This window comes from Fusarium odoratissimum, assembly GCF_000260195.1.
Source record: "Fusarium odoratissimum NRRL 54006 unplaced genomic scaffold supercont1.7, whole genome shotgun sequence".
Taxonomy (NCBI): Eukaryota; Fungi; Ascomycota; class Sordariomycetes; order Hypocreales; family Nectriaceae; genus Fusarium; species Fusarium odoratissimum.
In genome coordinates, this window is record NW_022158693.1 from 458,515 (window position 1) to 475,432 (window position 16,918).

Consider the following 16,918-nt stretch of genomic DNA (forward strand, 5'->3'; position numbering starts at 1 on the left):
TTGAACTGTTTGCTTGTTGGGAGCTCCAGTTGAAACTTGGTGACGACGCTACTTGAGATTATCCCACCTCCCATAGAGAACTCCATCACATGTCCGCCAAATCTCCGATCCGAAGAAACAAGGCGGTGGTACAATCCAGGAATCGATAGTCCCGTCTTGCAATAGTGTGGACTGTGGAGACCGAAACCCAAAAGCGATTCCTTCAATATCCTCCAAGTCGTACACGAGCATTGATTTCATGATCTCTGAGCCGGGTTCGCCTTGGTACTGCTGTCTCCGCGCAACATGAAGTTTGATATTCTGGAACATCCCTTCGATCTTTACAGCATGAAATAGATTGTGACTACCTGGGTGGCTGGTGTCAAGATAGTCAAGAACGGCTCGCGGATTCAAGGAGTCGAATTGCAGATGAGAATTTGGTTTGAAGAACACAACTTGGGCGAACGTGATAATATCCTCGTCTCCTTTCCGAGATACTGATCCGCTTGATCGGAACTGGTAAAGTTGACCATCTACCATGACCATCTCTCCATCTAGATGCTGAAATGTACCAAGACCATGGTCGCCTTTATCAGAAACATTGCTTATCGTGAGACCAGAACTTCCAACTCCTTCCCAGACGGCACTGACGAGTGAGAACTGGGTGACGACGTTGGCTTCCATTCCAGGAGTCTTTTTCCTTTTTGTGGTGTGCGTTTTTGGATGGTCTAAGATGCAAGAACACTCTGCAAATCTAAAAAGCTCATAATAATCTTGGCTCACTCTGTGGTTTAGGATGAGAAGGTGCGATCCCCAGTCGACTACCGTGGCTGAAACTTGGACCTGAATTTACTAAATCGGAAGTTATCATGTGCGTCACACCAGTGCAGCAAGTGCTACCCATATGTTCTCCATATTTCGTGATAGAAGAGCAGCAGGCAGGTATGTAACCCCGAGTCTGCATCTCTGCCCCAAGACACTTCACCACTTCACGAACCCATCTCCCTCCACCATGCAGACCTACGCCGACGCCATCGTCCAGTCCCTGTCCTCCGTTGGATGTGACAAAGCTTTCGGTATCTCCGGGGGCAACATATATCACATCTGGAAAGCCCTACATCACTCAGACATCGCAGTCTACCACTGTCGCCATCAATCCGGCGCTGCGTTTGCCGCAGCAGAGTATTCTATACAGACTGGCAAGGTGGCTGCTGTTTTCGTAACGAGTGGCCCAGGAATCACCAATGCCATCACTGGACTTCGCTGTGCTCGTGCAGATGGAGCCCGAATTATCTTTATTGCGGGCTTGACGGGCGAGGAGATTGATCGAACTGGCCGTCGAGTTGTCCAGGAGACTATTCCAAAAGATGTGGAGGCGCTGACTGGACCAACTGTGGATAGTGCACTCAGCTACTATGAGATCATCAGGGGCGAGCTGAATGTAGGGCGACTACAACAAACCTTAACGCGGATTCAGCGTGATCCACTTGGGGGGGTATTAGGCGTTTTCTTGACTGCCGCCAGAAGCAAATCACTCATATCACCTCTGCAACGTCCGAGACTCGAACTTGACGAACAAATCCCAGTCCCCTCTTTATCCGCAGAAACGCTTGCTGTCTGCCGGGAGGTTGCTGGGAAACTTAAAACCACGGGCCTTGTTCTCTGGATCGGTTACGGCTGCCGCAGTGCCTCCCTTCTTGTCAAACAGCTTGCGGAACGATACGACCTCCCTGTTCTTGCTACACCTCGCGCGAAGGGTATATTCCCGGAGAATCATCTCTTGTATTTCGGCACAACTGGTTTGGGAGCATCAGTTCGCCCCACGATAAGAGCTGACCCGCCTAAAGGGGTCCTTCTTCTTGGATCTAAGGCAGCTGAGCTGAGCTCTATGTTTATTCAAGAGGAATGGGTCGATACCGACTTTTACTGTGTTGACTTGGAAACTTCAGAGGTCAAACGAAATATGCCCAAGAGTTCGACTTTCATTGAAGCTGAGATCAGCCTCTTTCTTAGAGCCGTGCTGGAGGTTGAGAGGCCTGGAGACAGGATTGCTTATCCATTCATACCAGATGCCATTATCCAACCGGTTCTAGCTACATCAGAAGGACAGATTCACCCAGTGACAGTCATGTCGGTCGTTCAAGATGTTGCCATCAATCGAAATGGATGCTTGATTATCGCCGATGCCGGAAACAGTTTCTGCTGGACAGCCCATTACCTGAAATTCCCCAAACCTGGGCTTTATCGATCAAACCTGGATTCCTATCCCATGGGCCATGCTGTCTGCGGCGTTGTCGGCATGGGCCTTACGGACAAACGCGCAGTGGCCATTGTTGGTGACGGAGCAATGTTGATGCAGTCAGAGGTGAGCACCGCTGTTAAATATAGATCGAAAGCCATCTGGCTAGTCATGAATGACAGCCGGTATGGCAGTTGTGATCAAGTGCCTCGGATGTTGGGAGATAGTCCGCCTCCATGTTGCATCCCTTATACAGATTTTGCGTTATTGGCACGAGCTGTTGGATGTGAGGGATGTACAGTCGCAAAGGGAGAGGAGCTGCGAGAAGCACTTCAGGAAGCGATGGTGAGAAATGGACCTACTGTTATCAATGTTATCATCGATCCTTCAGCTGTGGCACCGCCCGAAGCTCGAGGAGCATCGCTCACCAGTGAGAACGCCACATGTTCAAAATAGTAGCAGATCAAAGCCTCGCAGCCTTAATAGTCCACATTCAATTTACTCAGACAAAGACTCGAATAAAGCACATGAAATACAAGCAAATCTCGATATGATGAGTTCTTCTTTATCTGAAGACAATATAAATAAAGATATTTGAAATAAAGAAATAAATCCATTGCTGTACGTACATAATTGCCTCACTAAGAAGCTTAGCAAAGAAGCGACGATGCTAGTCTTTGAGCCATTGGAACATGATCGCACATAATATACTAGACTAGTGAACAAAAATCGAGAATGCAGGCTAGTTTGAACTATAAATACTCAGACTACTTCTTATGCTCAAGCAACATCTCTTAGCAAATGCCAACAGTCTAGCCACTATCACCAACACTACACACAACCAACGCCAAACAGTCACCCACCATGGATGAAAACCACCGCTCACACTTTAAAGCTTCCCTTTACTGTTCAATTCTAATGATAAGCTGCCCGCCTCATAAGCATTGCCCTAAGCCCCGTTTTAAACTCACCCGCTCCATCATCGAGAAAAACCTCGCCCTGCTGGACCCCGAAGTTTTCTTGAGCCAGGCCCTCCGATATTACCAGAATTACCTTCAGCATAAAAAATTACGTAAGCACGAAGTACTACTACATTATGAGATAAATACACGGCTAGATGACGATATGAATGAGTTTTTGACCAAGAACAACTGGCTTCGGTATACGGTGGGAACTGGCTGGAAGAGCTGTCAGGGACCATTGGCGAGCAAGCGATGGAATCTTCATCTACGGACGACCGTGGATCTGAAAAACAATTAACAACTGAGATTGAAATGACTACTGGCATGGAAATAGATTTGCCTGAGTCAGAAACCTATCAAACCGCATTTGTTGAGATGCCCAGCGAGGCAAGAAGTGAACCTCAGGATCCGACGCAGGCAGCCCGGAAACGTCCTTTAGGTGATGACCATGATAATGATGGAAGTTCCAGACAAGGGTATAAGCGGGTGAGAGTCTCACATGAGTCACATAAGCGAGGGATCAAGAGTGGATTCTCAGCTATCGTTTAGCAGGAGGATGGGTAAATATCAGATAAAATCGGAGCACCTAGTCTGAAACGAAAAAGCAGAGACTTTGTTTTTGTATTACTAGACCACATATAAGTGTGAATATTACTGGGTCTTCATACGTTTCTTGAGTGTGATGTTAACATAGGTATTGTTAAGACTTGAAAAGTTTATCGGTAGGAGTGAAAGAAATCTTACAAATTCTAGTAACTCAACTCCTTTCGGGATATACGATTACTTATAGCAAACTTATTGCCAGGACATAATGGAGTTCAGGACAAGTAGAATTTCTTATTACTTTTCTGCCTAGAGTGATAATACTCGCAAGATTGCAACGCCACGCTGGATACACTGACAAAACCAGGGGTCAGCTTTGATCAGGCAGCATTTTTCAGACCTGGAGAGACTGGTCATGCTCGGCTTGGTAATCTCAGTTCATTGAGTAAAAAGTAGTGAGTCAGCCTTATTCATGATACGGAAGAACAGGGTACCAGCATCTGTGATGCCTGACGATGATCAATCCAAAAAGCAGACACTTTTTAGGATTGATTCCGCCCCTAAGCCATTTCTGGATGTTCTACAGCTTGGCTTCCTCTCCCTTGCATTTCTCGGGAGGTCCGGAAAGCCCCAAATAGCTGTTTATGGCATACGATGTGTCCAAACCTTAGCTTATGCAACAATGCGGCAATGCAGGCCTAACAGCAGACAACCAAGAGATTGAGGCCTGCGCTCCGTCATTTGATAATGTGATATACTATGTACAAGAATGAGTCTACAATCCGAGCTGAACAAACCTTACACCCCTTTTTTGATAGGACGACATGAGCGGGGCCATGAAATGATCAGATATGATGGCTTTGGCCAGCTTTAAATGACGCTTCTTTATTGGGTCATGATTGGCATCCTTCTTTGGGCACCTGCAGATCGCCAATCAGCTGTTGGGCTCCAAGCTGCCTTTCAGCTGCCTTTGTTTCTATGAGGCGTATACACGCATATTCAATCCCGGGTCATATCACTTACCTGCAGGAAGGATGGCCAGTTTGTCGCTTTATTGAGACAAGTCTTCGCATGCTGGTGCGTAGTGCGCTCTTCTTGCTCTTGGGTCGTTACTAGAAGGAACTTTATACGTGTGTTAGAACTAAACGTCAACGGCTGATCTTATCATTCGGTGTGGACATTCAGAACTCACTGGATCCCAGTCGACCAACTACTTTCATCAAGAGAAGTTCTGGTACTAGCTCTTTTTCGATCCTATCCTGAGCCAACAAACATGGGCAGTCCTTGGTTCATGCGCTCAGATGAGCATAATCCAAAGGACCAAGATCATCAAAACAACTCGGGTAACCCGGTAGAGGTGGGCATGGCTGCTGAGACTAAAGATATTTACCGGAAGAGCAGCTGGGACCCTTGGCAGGAGTGGACGGAGGAAGAAATCGGAGTCGATGGAAGATCATCCCAAGCTTCAGCCAAATACGCACTCATTGTCCGCCGCGAGAAGGAACATGGTGAAATTGATGAATCAGTCCTATCGCTACATTCTATCACAGTGCAGAGCCCACTGCTCAAAAAGATTCTCGGTCCGGTTTTCAAGGGCTACAAGGGCATCAAACCCAACCTCAAGAAACTCGAGTTTCATGCGCCTTTTCGAGAGTTCTTCTATAGATGGGATGAGTTTACTCAAGCCGACCCAAGGAACGATTCCGCTGATTCCTCCGAGGAGTGTTCGCATTACAAACTTCTGGCAGATATCATACATGCCGAGATCAAGCCGCGTATTGAGCAAGCCTCGGATCTTTTGAACAACGGCGTTATATCTTTTGATTATGTGTGGACGCTCTTTGAGCCTGATATCGAAATCTACACCACGGTCGAAGGCCGCGATAGACTGTTTAGGTTGAGCAGCAGTAATTATTCCAAGACGCCAGATGGAACAGTGGCATACGTGCTTTGTGCCCGGTTCATCGACACCGATGGGAACACCTTCGGGTACACAGAAACAACCTTGAACATATTGCCTTTTGAGAACGTCAAGCCAATTTTGGAGCTAGAAGTTATCCCGGCACGTCTATGCCCCCATTTGGATGAAGTCAAGGATCGACTCGTACAACGTGGTCGAGTATTTGAGAGCTTGAAAGGCATCCACCACAGGACGTATTCTGGTATGTACAGTCTGCCTAGTACAGCCTCGGGTATTCCAAAGCAGCGACACGTAAGTCAGAGACGCCTTGAATTACATTTCCGGTCTTCTAACGGTTGTGTAGGTGGCAAACGAGCGGATCATCATCGACTGCAGAACATTCTTATGGTTCAATTGCAGTACATCTGGTCCACTTCAGCCACTTGAGGCTCCAAAGAGCTTTGTGTTTCGTAGTAATGATCTATACCATGATAAATTGGTTGATTCGCTCGCTCATAGGTCTCTACCAGCAAAACCATACGCCACAATAGTTTCGAGTAATGGCTCACAAAACTCAAGTACGTATTCTAATCTCGGGACTTCTTAAAGGTCTCTTGCTCCAGGGTTTAGAGATTTGGCTAGGTTGATCAACAGATGTTAATCGTCTCAGAAGATATATCCAATAAGGTACTCTCCGAAAGCCAGTATGCGCTATGTACGAACGTCGTTAAAGGGTTTTGCCTGAAAACTAAAGAATGGGGTAGGTTGGCTCAAGGCCCTTACCAAAGGCAAGTTTCTTACTACCAACCTAGGACTATTCGATATTGAGCTCATCAAAGACGTGTTATGGAGCTCAACAGCCTTTGATCAGCTAGTGCTGCCGCACGATTACAAACGAATTATTCAGGCATTTGTTGGTGCTCAAATGTCTGGATTGGACAATTTTGACGATGTAATCAAAGGCAAAGGTAATGCTAGCAAGATAAAATGAAGATCGAATCTGACCAATCCAATGCAGGACGAGGAATCATTATGCTTCTAAGCGGAGAGCCGGGAACTGGGAAAACACTTACAGCAGAGTCTGGTAATTACCACGATTCCCTGAAAGTTGGCTACATGTTGCTAATTTCGTCTCTTCCTTTTAGTTTCCGAGATCATGCAAAAGCCCCTCTATAACATGAGTGCTGCCGAGTTGGGGGATGTTGCCCAAGAAGTTGAGCAGAAGTTAGACTGTGCTCTCGAGCTCTCAACAAAATGGGGAGCAGTCCTTCTCCTCGATGAGTGCGACGTCTTTCTCGAACGTCGAACTACCTCGGATATCAAAAGAAACAAACTAGTCTCGATTTTCCTTAGACTCCTCGAATACTTTGAGGGCGTCATGTTTTTGACAACTAATCGAGTCTCGGCATTCGATCCAGCGTTTGAGTCTCGAATTCATCTCACTATTCATTATCCCAATCTGGACTACACTAGCAGGCTGCATATCTGGAGGACATTTGTTAATATTGGCATCGATGGGAATAGTCTTTCTGAAGATGAGCTGGATGAATTGGCCGGTGTCGAGCTCAATGGGAGACAGATCAAGAATGTGGTCAAGACGGCAAGACTTCTTGCAACGCACGAAAGGACTCAGCTGGCTATGGGCCATATCAGCACGGTTCTGAGGATCAAGAAAGGGCTAGCAGGAGGGTCATGATATGGAAGCTTGTGAGATACCAGAAATGCCTTTTCCAATCAAAAAGAAAGAAACAGATCAAATATTTTGATCAACTACGACGCGGTTCGATCTACGTCCGCTAGAGTACACCTGGTGTGCCGTGTCTGGTGTTATCAAACCCTTTTGTTTTCCGTCCTTCGAGTTGATCCGTTTGTAGTTCCAGGTCAGTACCCCCATGCAACCGCAGGAAAACTCACGAGGATAAGGTCAACGATCGGACACAGCGATCTTTCTCTATAAGTGCACCCTTTGTCATTGATACTATCGTATACAGGGCCCTTCAGAGCCCCTTCAATCCATCGCCACAGCCGCCGATCTCGAATAAATCCCGGGTTCATTTCAGACATTACTGTTAGCTTCCTAGCTACAGCCAACCTGTCCAATTTGTTTCCAGAGAAAACGACCTTCTCTCATTCTTTCACTTCATCGTCTGTCAGGTCATCTTCCCTCAGTTTGGAGAGAAGTTGCTTGTTACTTGGGGTCATAGCCCGCTGATGAAACAGCCAACCATAATCTCTTGAGTCCGATAGATTTTCAACTCCGGTCTTATAAACAAGATCATGCAATCTTTGGAACAGGGGAAGATCCTGACCGGACAGAAGACGTACCACGTGAGAAAAATACCACATCATCTCAGCTCTCTCCCACATATCTCGGCTGATGTTTGGGGATTCTTGAGAAAAGCCGGCCTGAAAAGCAACAGTGAGAGCTACTGAAGGTGGCTTCGAAGAACTTGCCAGTCCTGGAGTCGCTAACAACTCAGTCACGGGACCTGCTATAGCAGAACCCCAATCAACAATGCTTGTGATATTTAGATCTTCATCGACAAATATATTTCCAGTATGAAGGTCAGGGTGTGATAAGGTGAAGCCAGTCGAATCATTTGACAGTAGTGGCAACATTTCCTCCAGCATTTGACCTGCGATGCAGTAGTCGAGTCGATTCTTGCTACCCTCGAGTTTATCACCAACAACAACGAAATCACCTCTTCTGTCCGTCGCTGCCTTGAAGCTATCCCATGATGGATAATCAGCTGGTTTTGGCAGTGGCGAGAAGAACAGGTAAGGCGTTAGTGGGAGTTCCTCTGCATGAGAGGTAAGTGCTGATATTAAAGACCGAAGGTAGGAACTTTCTTCAGCAAAGGGACCTCGTTCTATATCTGTCTCAAGGGCGTCCCTTGATTGCCAGGTGAGAACAGGGGAGAGGCATTCACCAACTGAAAAGCCACCGTTGTCTTCTTCAAACAGCGATCCAATCTTATTAAAGGGGACCTGTGAGAGATGAGACATGATGGTACCAAGCTGAGCCATTATCCTTTCGCGGTCTGATTCTGAAAGTGGGAGCTGTAATATGGGGTGTTTGATATTCGGGGGCTGGACTGAAGGCTCAGTCCAGCGGTAATCTGATAAAGGACGACCAGAAGCTTTGCTCTGAAGAATATATGGTATCCCGATATCGTTCTCGTGAGTGCCACTGCATTTTATATCATTATGAAAATTCTATTTATCAGGCTTGGGTTTATCTTACCTATATCAGTAGACTTTCGGAACGGGAATTTGACAATGTGTTTCCAGGTACCTCAAAGTACTCGCTTCACTAACGAGTATTTTGGAGGCGGTTTCATCCGAAAACGTACAGGTATCGTAGCGCGGTGAGCGAAACGCCCATTCAACCCCATCATCGAAGGTGAGGAATATAACCCAGTTCAAGCTACCACTCTTGGGGGCCTTGGACTCATCGCAGGTACATGATCGACCTCGAAGTTTCTCTGCAAGCAGCAGGAGTGCTTTGAGGTTGAATTTGGCCCATCTAAATATTTTAGACCGGGACAGCTGTTTAGTCATTTTCTCTGACCCAGAAATATGGACGATTCTTTGTTGTTGGAGGAGAGGAAATGGAAACTTGGGAGAGGCATGTTCATGCTGGGATATGATAGGTGCGGTGGTCACGTGGTGTGCTAAAAATAGAGAGAAACAAATATCACAGTGGTTAATCGCAGGACTGCCACCCAATAGCAGCTTCGGGTTCATAAGGTGTATGATAAAGCAGATTTGTTTTCCCTTCCAATTATTTCAGCATAATACATAATATATCTCGTGAGAAGAACCAAAGTTTTGTTGAACCAGGTTGTGTATCTGATGCAAGCCACATAAGTTGATGAGCTATAGCCCAAATTGCCTAAGCCCCCAACTCTGAACAGACAAGCCTGCCTTTGTTTCGGAGAAATACATACAGACACATAAGAATTGCCTCAAATAGGTAGGTAATTAAATGTCCAGAAGCTTGACATCATCAGATCAACACTCGCTAGGTCGTTCTGCCGTTATAGTCTCCACTCCTCGATCTCGATAGCAGCAGCTCCAATCAGGACTACACAAAACCTCATCAATGCAAACAGAACGACCAATGAAATTCACAAACCACACCACGCTGTCGAATTACACCAACACCAAGATAAAAACTTCCGAACCTCCACGTGGATTGCAACCAACGTTAGCATTCGATGCTTACAATCCTTATCTTTCCTACTGGTCACTCAACGACGTCACATCGCTACCTCTTTGGTTGACCGTGACACCAGGACCCAGTTACACCAAACCAGGGCCACAAGAGCGGTGATGCAATAGACAGGACGAAAACGTGTACAGGCCTGGCCAGTTTGTTGGCTGCCGGCATCTCGGCGGCAACATGGACGATAACGGAGGCGGGGTTGGGATGAAGCTCGTTACAAGCTTAAAAAGAGACATATACGCAGGATAAGCTTGTTTTTTGTCTCTATCAAGGGCTTTTGTCGTAGTCAACATGAGGTCTGCTGTGATTCTCTATGCTTGTGGCCTTCTGGCTACAGCGGTGACGGCTGAGTTCGACGGCAACTTGAACTACGCCAGTCCATCTCGTCGTCATGCTCGGCTTGGAATCGATGTTCCGTTGGTCAAGCGTCGATCTCTGAAGCGTGGTAACACTCCTTATGATCCTTCTCAGCTCAACTTCACCCATGGAGTAGCCTCCGGAGATCCTTGGCCTCAGAGTGTTGTCCTCTGGACCCGTGTTGCCCCTTCTACTCAGTCAGACGAGAGTGAGAAGGTTGTGAACGGCACCGCGGGACATTACAGCCATGAGACTGAGAAGTACATCAAGGCTGATCCTCATCCTATCTGTGTGGAGTGGAAGGTTTATGAGTCCAAGTCTGCTTCTGGAGATGGGAAGACGGCCGCCAGTGGACGAGCTTATACTACCTCTGATATCGACTACACTGTGAAGGTGGGCATGGTGTTTTGAAATAGAGACTGAGATATCTTGACTGACAACTTCTAGGTCGAAGCTGATGGCTTGAAACCACTTACCACTTACTACTACCAGTTCAAGGTCTGTGACTCGGATGTCAAGAGTCCTGTTGGCCGCACCAAGACTGCTCCTACCGCCAACGATGACGTCTCTGATCTGAGCTTCGCCGTGTTCTCTTGCAGTAACTATCGTAAGCCCACTTCTCCCTTTGGTAAAATTGGGAGCTAAAGCTAATCGTTTCAGCTAACGGCTATTTTAACGCTTATGGCAACGCTGCCAGAAAGGATGAGCACGACTATGTTATCCATCTGGGAGATTATATCTATGAGTATGGAGCCAACGGCAGCCGGGCCAGTCAGCCTTCTACTGAGATCTTTACCCTTCACGACTATCGAACTCGTCATGGACAAGTTAGTCACCCCACGACATGATTCTTTCAAGAAAAGTTACTTACCTGAATATCTCACTAGTACCGCACAGATCCCGATCTTCAGCTTCTGTCACAGAACTTTGCTTGGATCCCTACTTGGGATGATCACGGTAAGTCCCGCGGGTATATCCCTAGGTTTGTCTGACAGTTGGTAGAGTTCGCCAACAACGGTTACAGAGATGGATTCTCTGGTCTTAACAATACTGAAGAGTCCTTCTTGAAGGAGGGCCGCAAGGTCACCGTTGACACTCGAAAGGTTAACGCTGTCCGAGCTTACTTCGAGTGGATGCCCATCCGGTAACAATCAAATCTAACGCTACGCTCGGCTTCAGCTAACATCCAGATTAGCCAAACTGATCTTGACGACGGCCTTCGAGTCTGGCGTTCTTTCCAAATGGGCAAGCTCCTAGATCTTATCATCCTCGACACCCGAAACTACGACCGCAGCATCACCAGCCTCGACTGGAACGACAACTACATCGACATGATCCGAGATGATCCCAGCCGCACTCTCATGGGAGGTCGTCAGGAGAACTGGTTCTATCGATCTCTTAGTAAGTCTAAGGACCGAGGTGCCGCCTGGAGAATCGTTGGCAACCAGATTATCTTTTCGCGTATCACTGAGGATTGGGGTAACGGCGAAGTTCTTCCTGGTGATAACTGGAGTGTAAGTGAATGACGGGCTTTTGGTTTTGTTCCAAGTACTGACCTTTGAAGGGCTATGTCGCCAACCGAAACCGAACTCTTGAGCATCTGTACGACAACGATATTGGAAACAACATCTTCCTTGCTGGAGACAGCCACCAGAACTGGGTATGTATCATTGCCAACCTCATCTCAACTCAACTGATGTATGACAGGTCTCGGATCTCGTTTGGCTTGGAACCAAGGAATATGACAACAGAACCGGTGCTGGAAGTATTGGTGTCGAGTTCGCCGGAACAGCTGTCAGCTCTAACGGTGTTGGTGGCCCTATCGAGCCTGCAGCCGGCAAGGCTGCTCGTGCCAGAGTCCAGAAGAACCCTGAGCTTCAGTGGCAAGAGGGTTACTACCGAGGATACTTCATTCTGGATGTGAATGCTAAGCAGGTCTCTTCTCGATTCTATGGTAAGATTCAAACGCCTGATCACTCCAATGGGTCTCACTAACACATTCAGGCTCTCCTTCTGTTGCCTCTCGCAACTCCTGGGATATTCCCCTGGCTAACTTCACCGTCGTTTCTGGTGACAACCACCTGAAGCGTCCTGTTGCTGGTGGTCGTGCTGAATCCGGTGCTCTTCGATACGGAGAGGTCAAGCACACAAATCTCACTCTCAACACTGAGACTGGCGAGTGGAAGAACGTTGGCTTTGACACCATGTACGTCAAGCATGATTAAGAGATTTCAAAAATAAAAAGGACCGTATAATTATGAATCGGCTATAAACAAAGCCTAATAAACCAATTTCAGTTTTGAATGCTATATATGAACTAGAAGGGGATGAAGCATTTTGGGGGTAATAAAGAAATAATAAGCCAAATAGTTTATCATCTTAACCAGCTTTCCAATCCCTCTAGCCCTCATACTCCTCAGGCTCACCCTCACCCTCGTACTCCTCAACCTCGTCGTCGATCTCAGCATCCTGGTACTGCTGGTACTCGCTGACCAAGTCGTGCAAGTTGGACTGGGCCTCGGTGAATTCCATCTCGTCCATACCCTCGCTGGTGTACCAATGCAAGAAGGCCTTGCGACGGAACATGGCGGAGAATTGGTCGTCGACGCGCTTGAAGATCTCCTGGATGGCGGTGGAGTTTCCGACGAATGTGGCGGCCATGGGGAGACCTCTGGGGGGAACAGAGCAAACGGAGGTTTGCACGTTGTTGGGGATCCAGTCGACGAAATACTCTGAGTTCTTGGTTTGCACCTTGAGCATCTGGTCTTCGATCTCCTTTGTCGACAGCTTACCGCGGCTAATCTCACGTTAGTCCATCTCATCTCATGCATCTTCTCAAACCAAAACTTACAAAATCGCGGAACAAGTGAGGTATCGACCGTTGCGGAAATCAGCAGCAGCCATAACGTTCTTGTTATCGAAAATCTGCTGAGCCAGACTGGGCACGGTAAGATGTTGGAAGCCCTGCATCTTGCGACCAGTCAAAGGCGCAAATCCAACCATGAAGAAGTGAAGTCGAGGGAACGGAATCATGTTGACGGCCAACTTGCGCAGATCGGAGTTGAGCTGACCGGGGAATCGGAAACATGTTGTCACGCCGGCCATAACTGTCGAGATCAGGTAGTTAAGATCGGCATAAGAAGGATCAGCGATCTTCAAGGTCTTCTCGTAAATGTCGTACAAAGCCTCGTTATCGATACAGAAGGTCTCATCGGAGTTCTCGACAAGCTGGTTCAATGACAAAGTGGCGTTGTATGGTTCGACAACGGTATCAGAAACCTTGGGCGAAGGCATAACAGAAAAAGTAGCCATCATACGATCGGGAAACTCCTCACGGATTTTCGACAGAAGAAGCGTTCCCATACCGGAACCGGTACCACCGCCCAGAGAGTGGGTGAGCTGGAAACCCTGAAGATGATCACAGTTCTCAACCTCGTGTCGCACAACATCGATGGCCTCCTCAACGAGCTCAGCACCTTCAGTGTAATGACCCTTGGCCCAGTTGTTACCGGCGCTGGCATTTCCGGCGACGAAGTTGTCGGGGCGGAAAAGCTGGCCTAGAGGACCGGCGCGGATGGCATCCTGAGGACCGGGCTCAAGATCCACAAGGACCGCGCGGGGCACGTACTTATCCTTTGTGGCCTAAAGGGAGACGGTTAGTGAAAAAAAGACGGTGAGTGAGAGATTGGGGAGACGTGCCTCGGCGAAGTAAACGTCGATGCGCTCTCGCTGCTGGTCGTCGGTTCCGTTGTATCTTTGAGAAATTGTTAGATTGAGGCAAATAAGGGTCACCGACTCTTCATTCACTCACGAGCCGCTGCCGTCAACGCCATGCTCCCCAGAGACGGTTTGCCTGATAAACTGTCAGTCTCTACACTCAAATAATCGCCTGCAGTAATATTTACCAGAAACTGGAGCCGACTTGGTTGCCCTGCAATCATCAACTCAACACATGTCCCTCAAAGCAAAAAAATTGGTTGGGTGGCCCTTACACATTGGCCGACTTGAACGTGCACCTGTCAAACGGGGGTTAGCCTCAGTCAAACTCAAATCCGACAAGGGAAGAAAAATTCAAGTCTCACAATCTCACGCATTTTTGCTGACGTTTGCCTCTTACGCGTACGGTACGTTACGTGGTAAAGGGTTGAGGAGCTGACTTGAGGCTTTGCCAAAGGAAGACGACTTTATTGACCAAGTGGTAAAAATGGTGCCTAAAAAGTAAAATGAGTGAGAATTCCGGTGCCTGGCGGTGAAAAGGCGGTAGCCTTGGTGTGGTCTGATTATGTACATATATTGGCTGCCAAAATTTTGCTGATATGGAATAAGCTAATTTCAATGTGCCGGATAACTGAATAATTGTGCGCTGTCGTTTTTCTGAAAAGTGGTCTTTTCGTTGCTGTGGTTGCTGAGTCTTACAGCAGGGTTGCCGCTGAAGGGCAGCCGTATTTTCTGTGCTGTGGAGATTGATTGATAGGCGCTTAGGGGTTCCTTTGGTTCTAGGCTACCGTATTACGGGGGTACAGCGCATTCTGATGGGGGGTAAACATGGAGGGATTTGTTCCGCTTTCAACGATAATTCGATATCAGGGCTGGCGGAATTTGTTGTTGTTATCTCGCTTCTCCTTTTGTGGCAAATTGGATTGTTGACCCCATGCAATTTAAGGTCCAAATTACGCCAACGCTCCAATGAGCTAGCTGCAATCAAGCCCCAGATATGTTGTCTCGAACTAATTCCCAACTAGCAGTGGGCATACGGTATAGATTTCACTAGTTAGATTATGTTTCAGGAGTATGCATAATCTATCCGTCTATCAATTGTGCAAATAGGACAGATCACAGTCAGAGTCAGGTTTACTGGATGTCTAGGGTAGCCACTCAACATGATCAATTCGCTGCTTCACCATGTCAAAAACAGCATCATGATCCTCCCAATCCTATATCTGTTTTTCATATTATTTTATTTTTCCTATTCTTGGCCATGCTGCTGTGATACTTTAACAGTCAAATATCAACAAATTGACTGCTAAGCGTTCCCTTTGAACAGTGCTCATGGACGATGCTCCAATGCACCATGGACGTTGTCGGATACCAATACCCCGTCTTATGTGAAGATGCAGCAAAGACTTGGCGACGGAATCGTGCCGACTGGTCGAGGTTGTATGACAGCTGACAGTTTGAACTAACAAGTGCGGCTGAAAGCCCAACATAGCTTGGCTTAACCGCCACAATACCCATCTTCCAATCTCACAAACCCCTCATCAACAACACATCAAAATGACAGAATCAAAAGCTTGGGTATTCTCAGAGCGAGGTCTACCGTGGGACGTCCTCAATCTTAGAAGTCAACCTATTCCAACTTTACCACCTCCTCTTCCCCTACCAAAGGACGTGCCGAACCCAGAAGAATGGATTGTTGTCAAAGTGGCCTTTGCAGGCTTGAATCCAGGTGCCATATTCCAGATGACTCTCGTTCCACCTTTTATTCGAAAGCCAACTTGTGTTCCTGAGATGGACTTCTCAGGCACAGTGATCGATGTCTGGCATCATGATGATAAATCTGGATCAGCACAGTCGAAAAGATTCAATAAGGCTGACAAGGTTCTTGCTATGCTACCAGCTAGCCATACTCTGCCTACCGGAACAGGTGCTTTGGCTGAATATGTCAGGATTCCAGCTAGATATGCTGTGAAGAAACCAGAGGGCGTGAGCTTTGCTGATGGAGCTGGTTGCTTACTACCAGGCTTGACAGCCCGACAACTTGTCAACGAGTCAGGTGCAAAGACAGGGGATCGTGTTTGAGTCAATGCAGCAAGCGGTGGAATCGGCTCTCTGGTGGTGCAAATGCTTCGAAAGGTTGTAGGGCCTGGTGGATATATCGTTGGCATATGCAGCGGGACGAATGTCGAGTTGGTCAAAAGCCTTGGCGCTGATGAGGTGAGTTAAGCCCTGTTTGAAACGGAATGCCAACAAACTCACCTCGTAGGTTATCGACTATACTCAGCATGACCCCCTTTCCAACCACCTCACTGAAAAGTTCTCTTCAAATCCCTTCAATACCATCATCGACACCCTAGGCCACCAAGCCCTATTTCTCGCCTCACCATCCTATCTCGTAGTCGATGGCAACTATTCCTCCGTCGGCATCAAACCACCTACCTTCTTTGTCCCAGACTTCCTCCGCGCTGTGCTGCAGATGAAGCTCAACGAATGGTGGCCAGTATCACCATGGCTCGGTGGTGTTGGACGAAGATGGCTGGGTACTTCCATGATGAGCCCTACGCTTGAGGACCGTCAAGCTGTGGCTGATATGTTGGGCCGTGGCGATATAAGACTGGTCAAAGATAGTATTTGGCCGTTTGAGGAGACCAAGGAGGCTTATAGGAAGCTGGGCGGACTTCATGCTAGGGGCAAGATTCTTGTGAAGGTAGATGATCAAGTTGGCGATGATGATTGTTAGATGTGATTAGTCCATAGGTTCTGATAGTAAACTCCGCTCTATGTCCCGTAATTCAATTCAAAATAACTAAGAATGTACATTGAAGTCATCTTTGAGATGTTGTCTTTGTTGGTTAGTCACCTAGTAGCTACTCTTTGGCTGCAAAAGACCACAGGTTTTCAACTGAGCAAAGAGGTATTATATACACAAGGTTAGTATAGGAATAACGTGAAATTGAATAAAAGTCTTACCAGAGGAGGAACTTGCTTACAAT

At 47.3% G+C, this 16,918-nt stretch overlaps 8 protein-coding genes across 12 annotated transcripts; 5 read left to right on the top strand and 3 right to left on the bottom strand.

Annotated features, from left to right (window-relative positions):
- Positions 1–48: 48 nt before the first annotated feature.
- Positions 49–663, bottom strand: FOIG_05435 (uncharacterized protein; the record flags this gene model as incomplete). Its single annotated transcript, XM_031204033.1, has 1 exon — positions 49–663. One exon carries the CDS (start codon positions 661–663, stop codon positions 49–51), a length of 615 nt encoding a protein of 204 aa, XP_031065862.1.
- A 328-nt stretch (positions 664–991) lies between these two features.
- FOIG_05436 (uncharacterized protein) lies at positions 992–2,841 on the top strand (the record flags this gene model as incomplete). Its single annotated transcript, XM_031204034.1, has 1 exon — positions 992–2,841. One exon carries the CDS (start codon positions 992–994, stop codon positions 2,672–2,674), a length of 1,683 nt encoding a protein of 560 aa, XP_031065863.1. The 3' UTR covers positions 2,675–2,841.
- A 591-nt stretch (positions 2,842–3,432) lies between these two features.
- FOIG_05437 (uncharacterized protein) lies at positions 3,433–3,729 on the top strand (the record flags this gene model as incomplete). Its single annotated transcript, XM_031204035.1, has 1 exon — positions 3,433–3,729. One exon carries the CDS (start codon positions 3,433–3,435, stop codon positions 3,727–3,729), a length of 297 nt encoding a protein of 98 aa, XP_031065864.1.
- A 964-nt stretch (positions 3,730–4,693) lies between these two features.
- On the top strand, positions 4,694–7,473 carry FOIG_05438 (uncharacterized protein; the record flags this gene model as incomplete). Of its 5 annotated transcripts, none has more annotated exons than XM_031204039.1 (7): positions 4,694–5,935; positions 5,988–6,096; positions 6,154–6,201; positions 6,297–6,383; positions 6,436–6,591; positions 6,642–6,707; positions 6,769–7,418. In XM_031204039.1, 7 exons carry the CDS (start codon positions 4,997–4,999, stop codon positions 7,317–7,319), a joined length of 1,956 nt encoding a protein of 651 aa, XP_031065868.1. In that variant the 3' UTR covers positions 7,320–7,418. The 5 variants fall into 5 exon arrangements, with proteins under 5 accessions (XP_031065868.1, XP_031065866.1, XP_031065869.1 ...); XM_031204038.1 differs by having other exon boundaries at positions 4,736–4,800; positions 4,909–5,935; positions 5,988–6,201; XM_031204037.1 differs by having other exon boundaries at positions 5,988–6,201; positions 6,769–7,473.
- Positions 7,474–7,750: 277 nt separating this feature from the next.
- On the bottom strand, positions 7,751–9,184 carry FOIG_05439 (uncharacterized protein; the record flags this gene model as incomplete). The annotated part of the gene is made up of 2 exons (XM_031204041.1): positions 7,751–8,813; positions 8,919–9,184. The coding sequence occupies 2 exons, from the start codon at positions 9,182–9,184 to the stop codon at positions 7,751–7,753; spliced, it is 1,329 nt and encodes a 442-aa protein (XP_031065870.1).
- Positions 9,185–9,948: 764 nt separating this feature from the next.
- FOIG_05440 (alkaline phosphatase) lies at positions 9,949–12,607 on the top strand. The gene is made up of 9 exons (XM_031204042.1): positions 9,949–10,601; positions 10,656–10,815; positions 10,869–11,035; positions 11,096–11,165; positions 11,211–11,352; positions 11,404–11,722; positions 11,773–11,868; positions 11,916–12,162; positions 12,213–12,607. The coding sequence occupies exons 1-9, from the start codon at positions 10,143–10,145 to the stop codon at positions 12,431–12,433; spliced, it is 1,881 nt and encodes a 626-aa protein (XP_031065871.1). The 5' UTR covers positions 9,949–10,142; the 3' UTR covers positions 12,434–12,607.
- On the bottom strand, positions 12,432–14,529 carry FOIG_05441 (tubulin beta chain). Its single transcript, XM_031204043.1, has 7 exons — positions 14,291–14,529; positions 14,201–14,224; positions 14,114–14,139; positions 14,020–14,061; positions 13,908–13,962; positions 13,060–13,850; positions 12,432–13,005 (listed from the first exon to the last, which is right to left on the bottom strand). The coding sequence occupies exons 1-7, from the start codon at positions 14,300–14,302 to the stop codon at positions 12,609–12,611; spliced, it is 1,347 nt and encodes a 448-aa protein (XP_031065872.1). The 5' UTR covers positions 14,303–14,529; the 3' UTR covers positions 12,432–12,608.
- Positions 14,530–15,482: 953 nt separating this feature from the next.
- FOIG_05442 (uncharacterized protein) lies at positions 15,483–16,665 on the top strand (the record flags this gene model as incomplete). The annotated part of the gene is made up of 3 exons (XM_031204044.1): positions 15,483–15,981; positions 16,018–16,142; positions 16,192–16,665. 3 exons carry the CDS (start codon positions 15,483–15,485, stop codon positions 16,663–16,665), a joined length of 1,098 nt encoding a protein of 365 aa, XP_031065873.1.
- Positions 16,666–16,918: the final 253 nt, after the last annotated feature.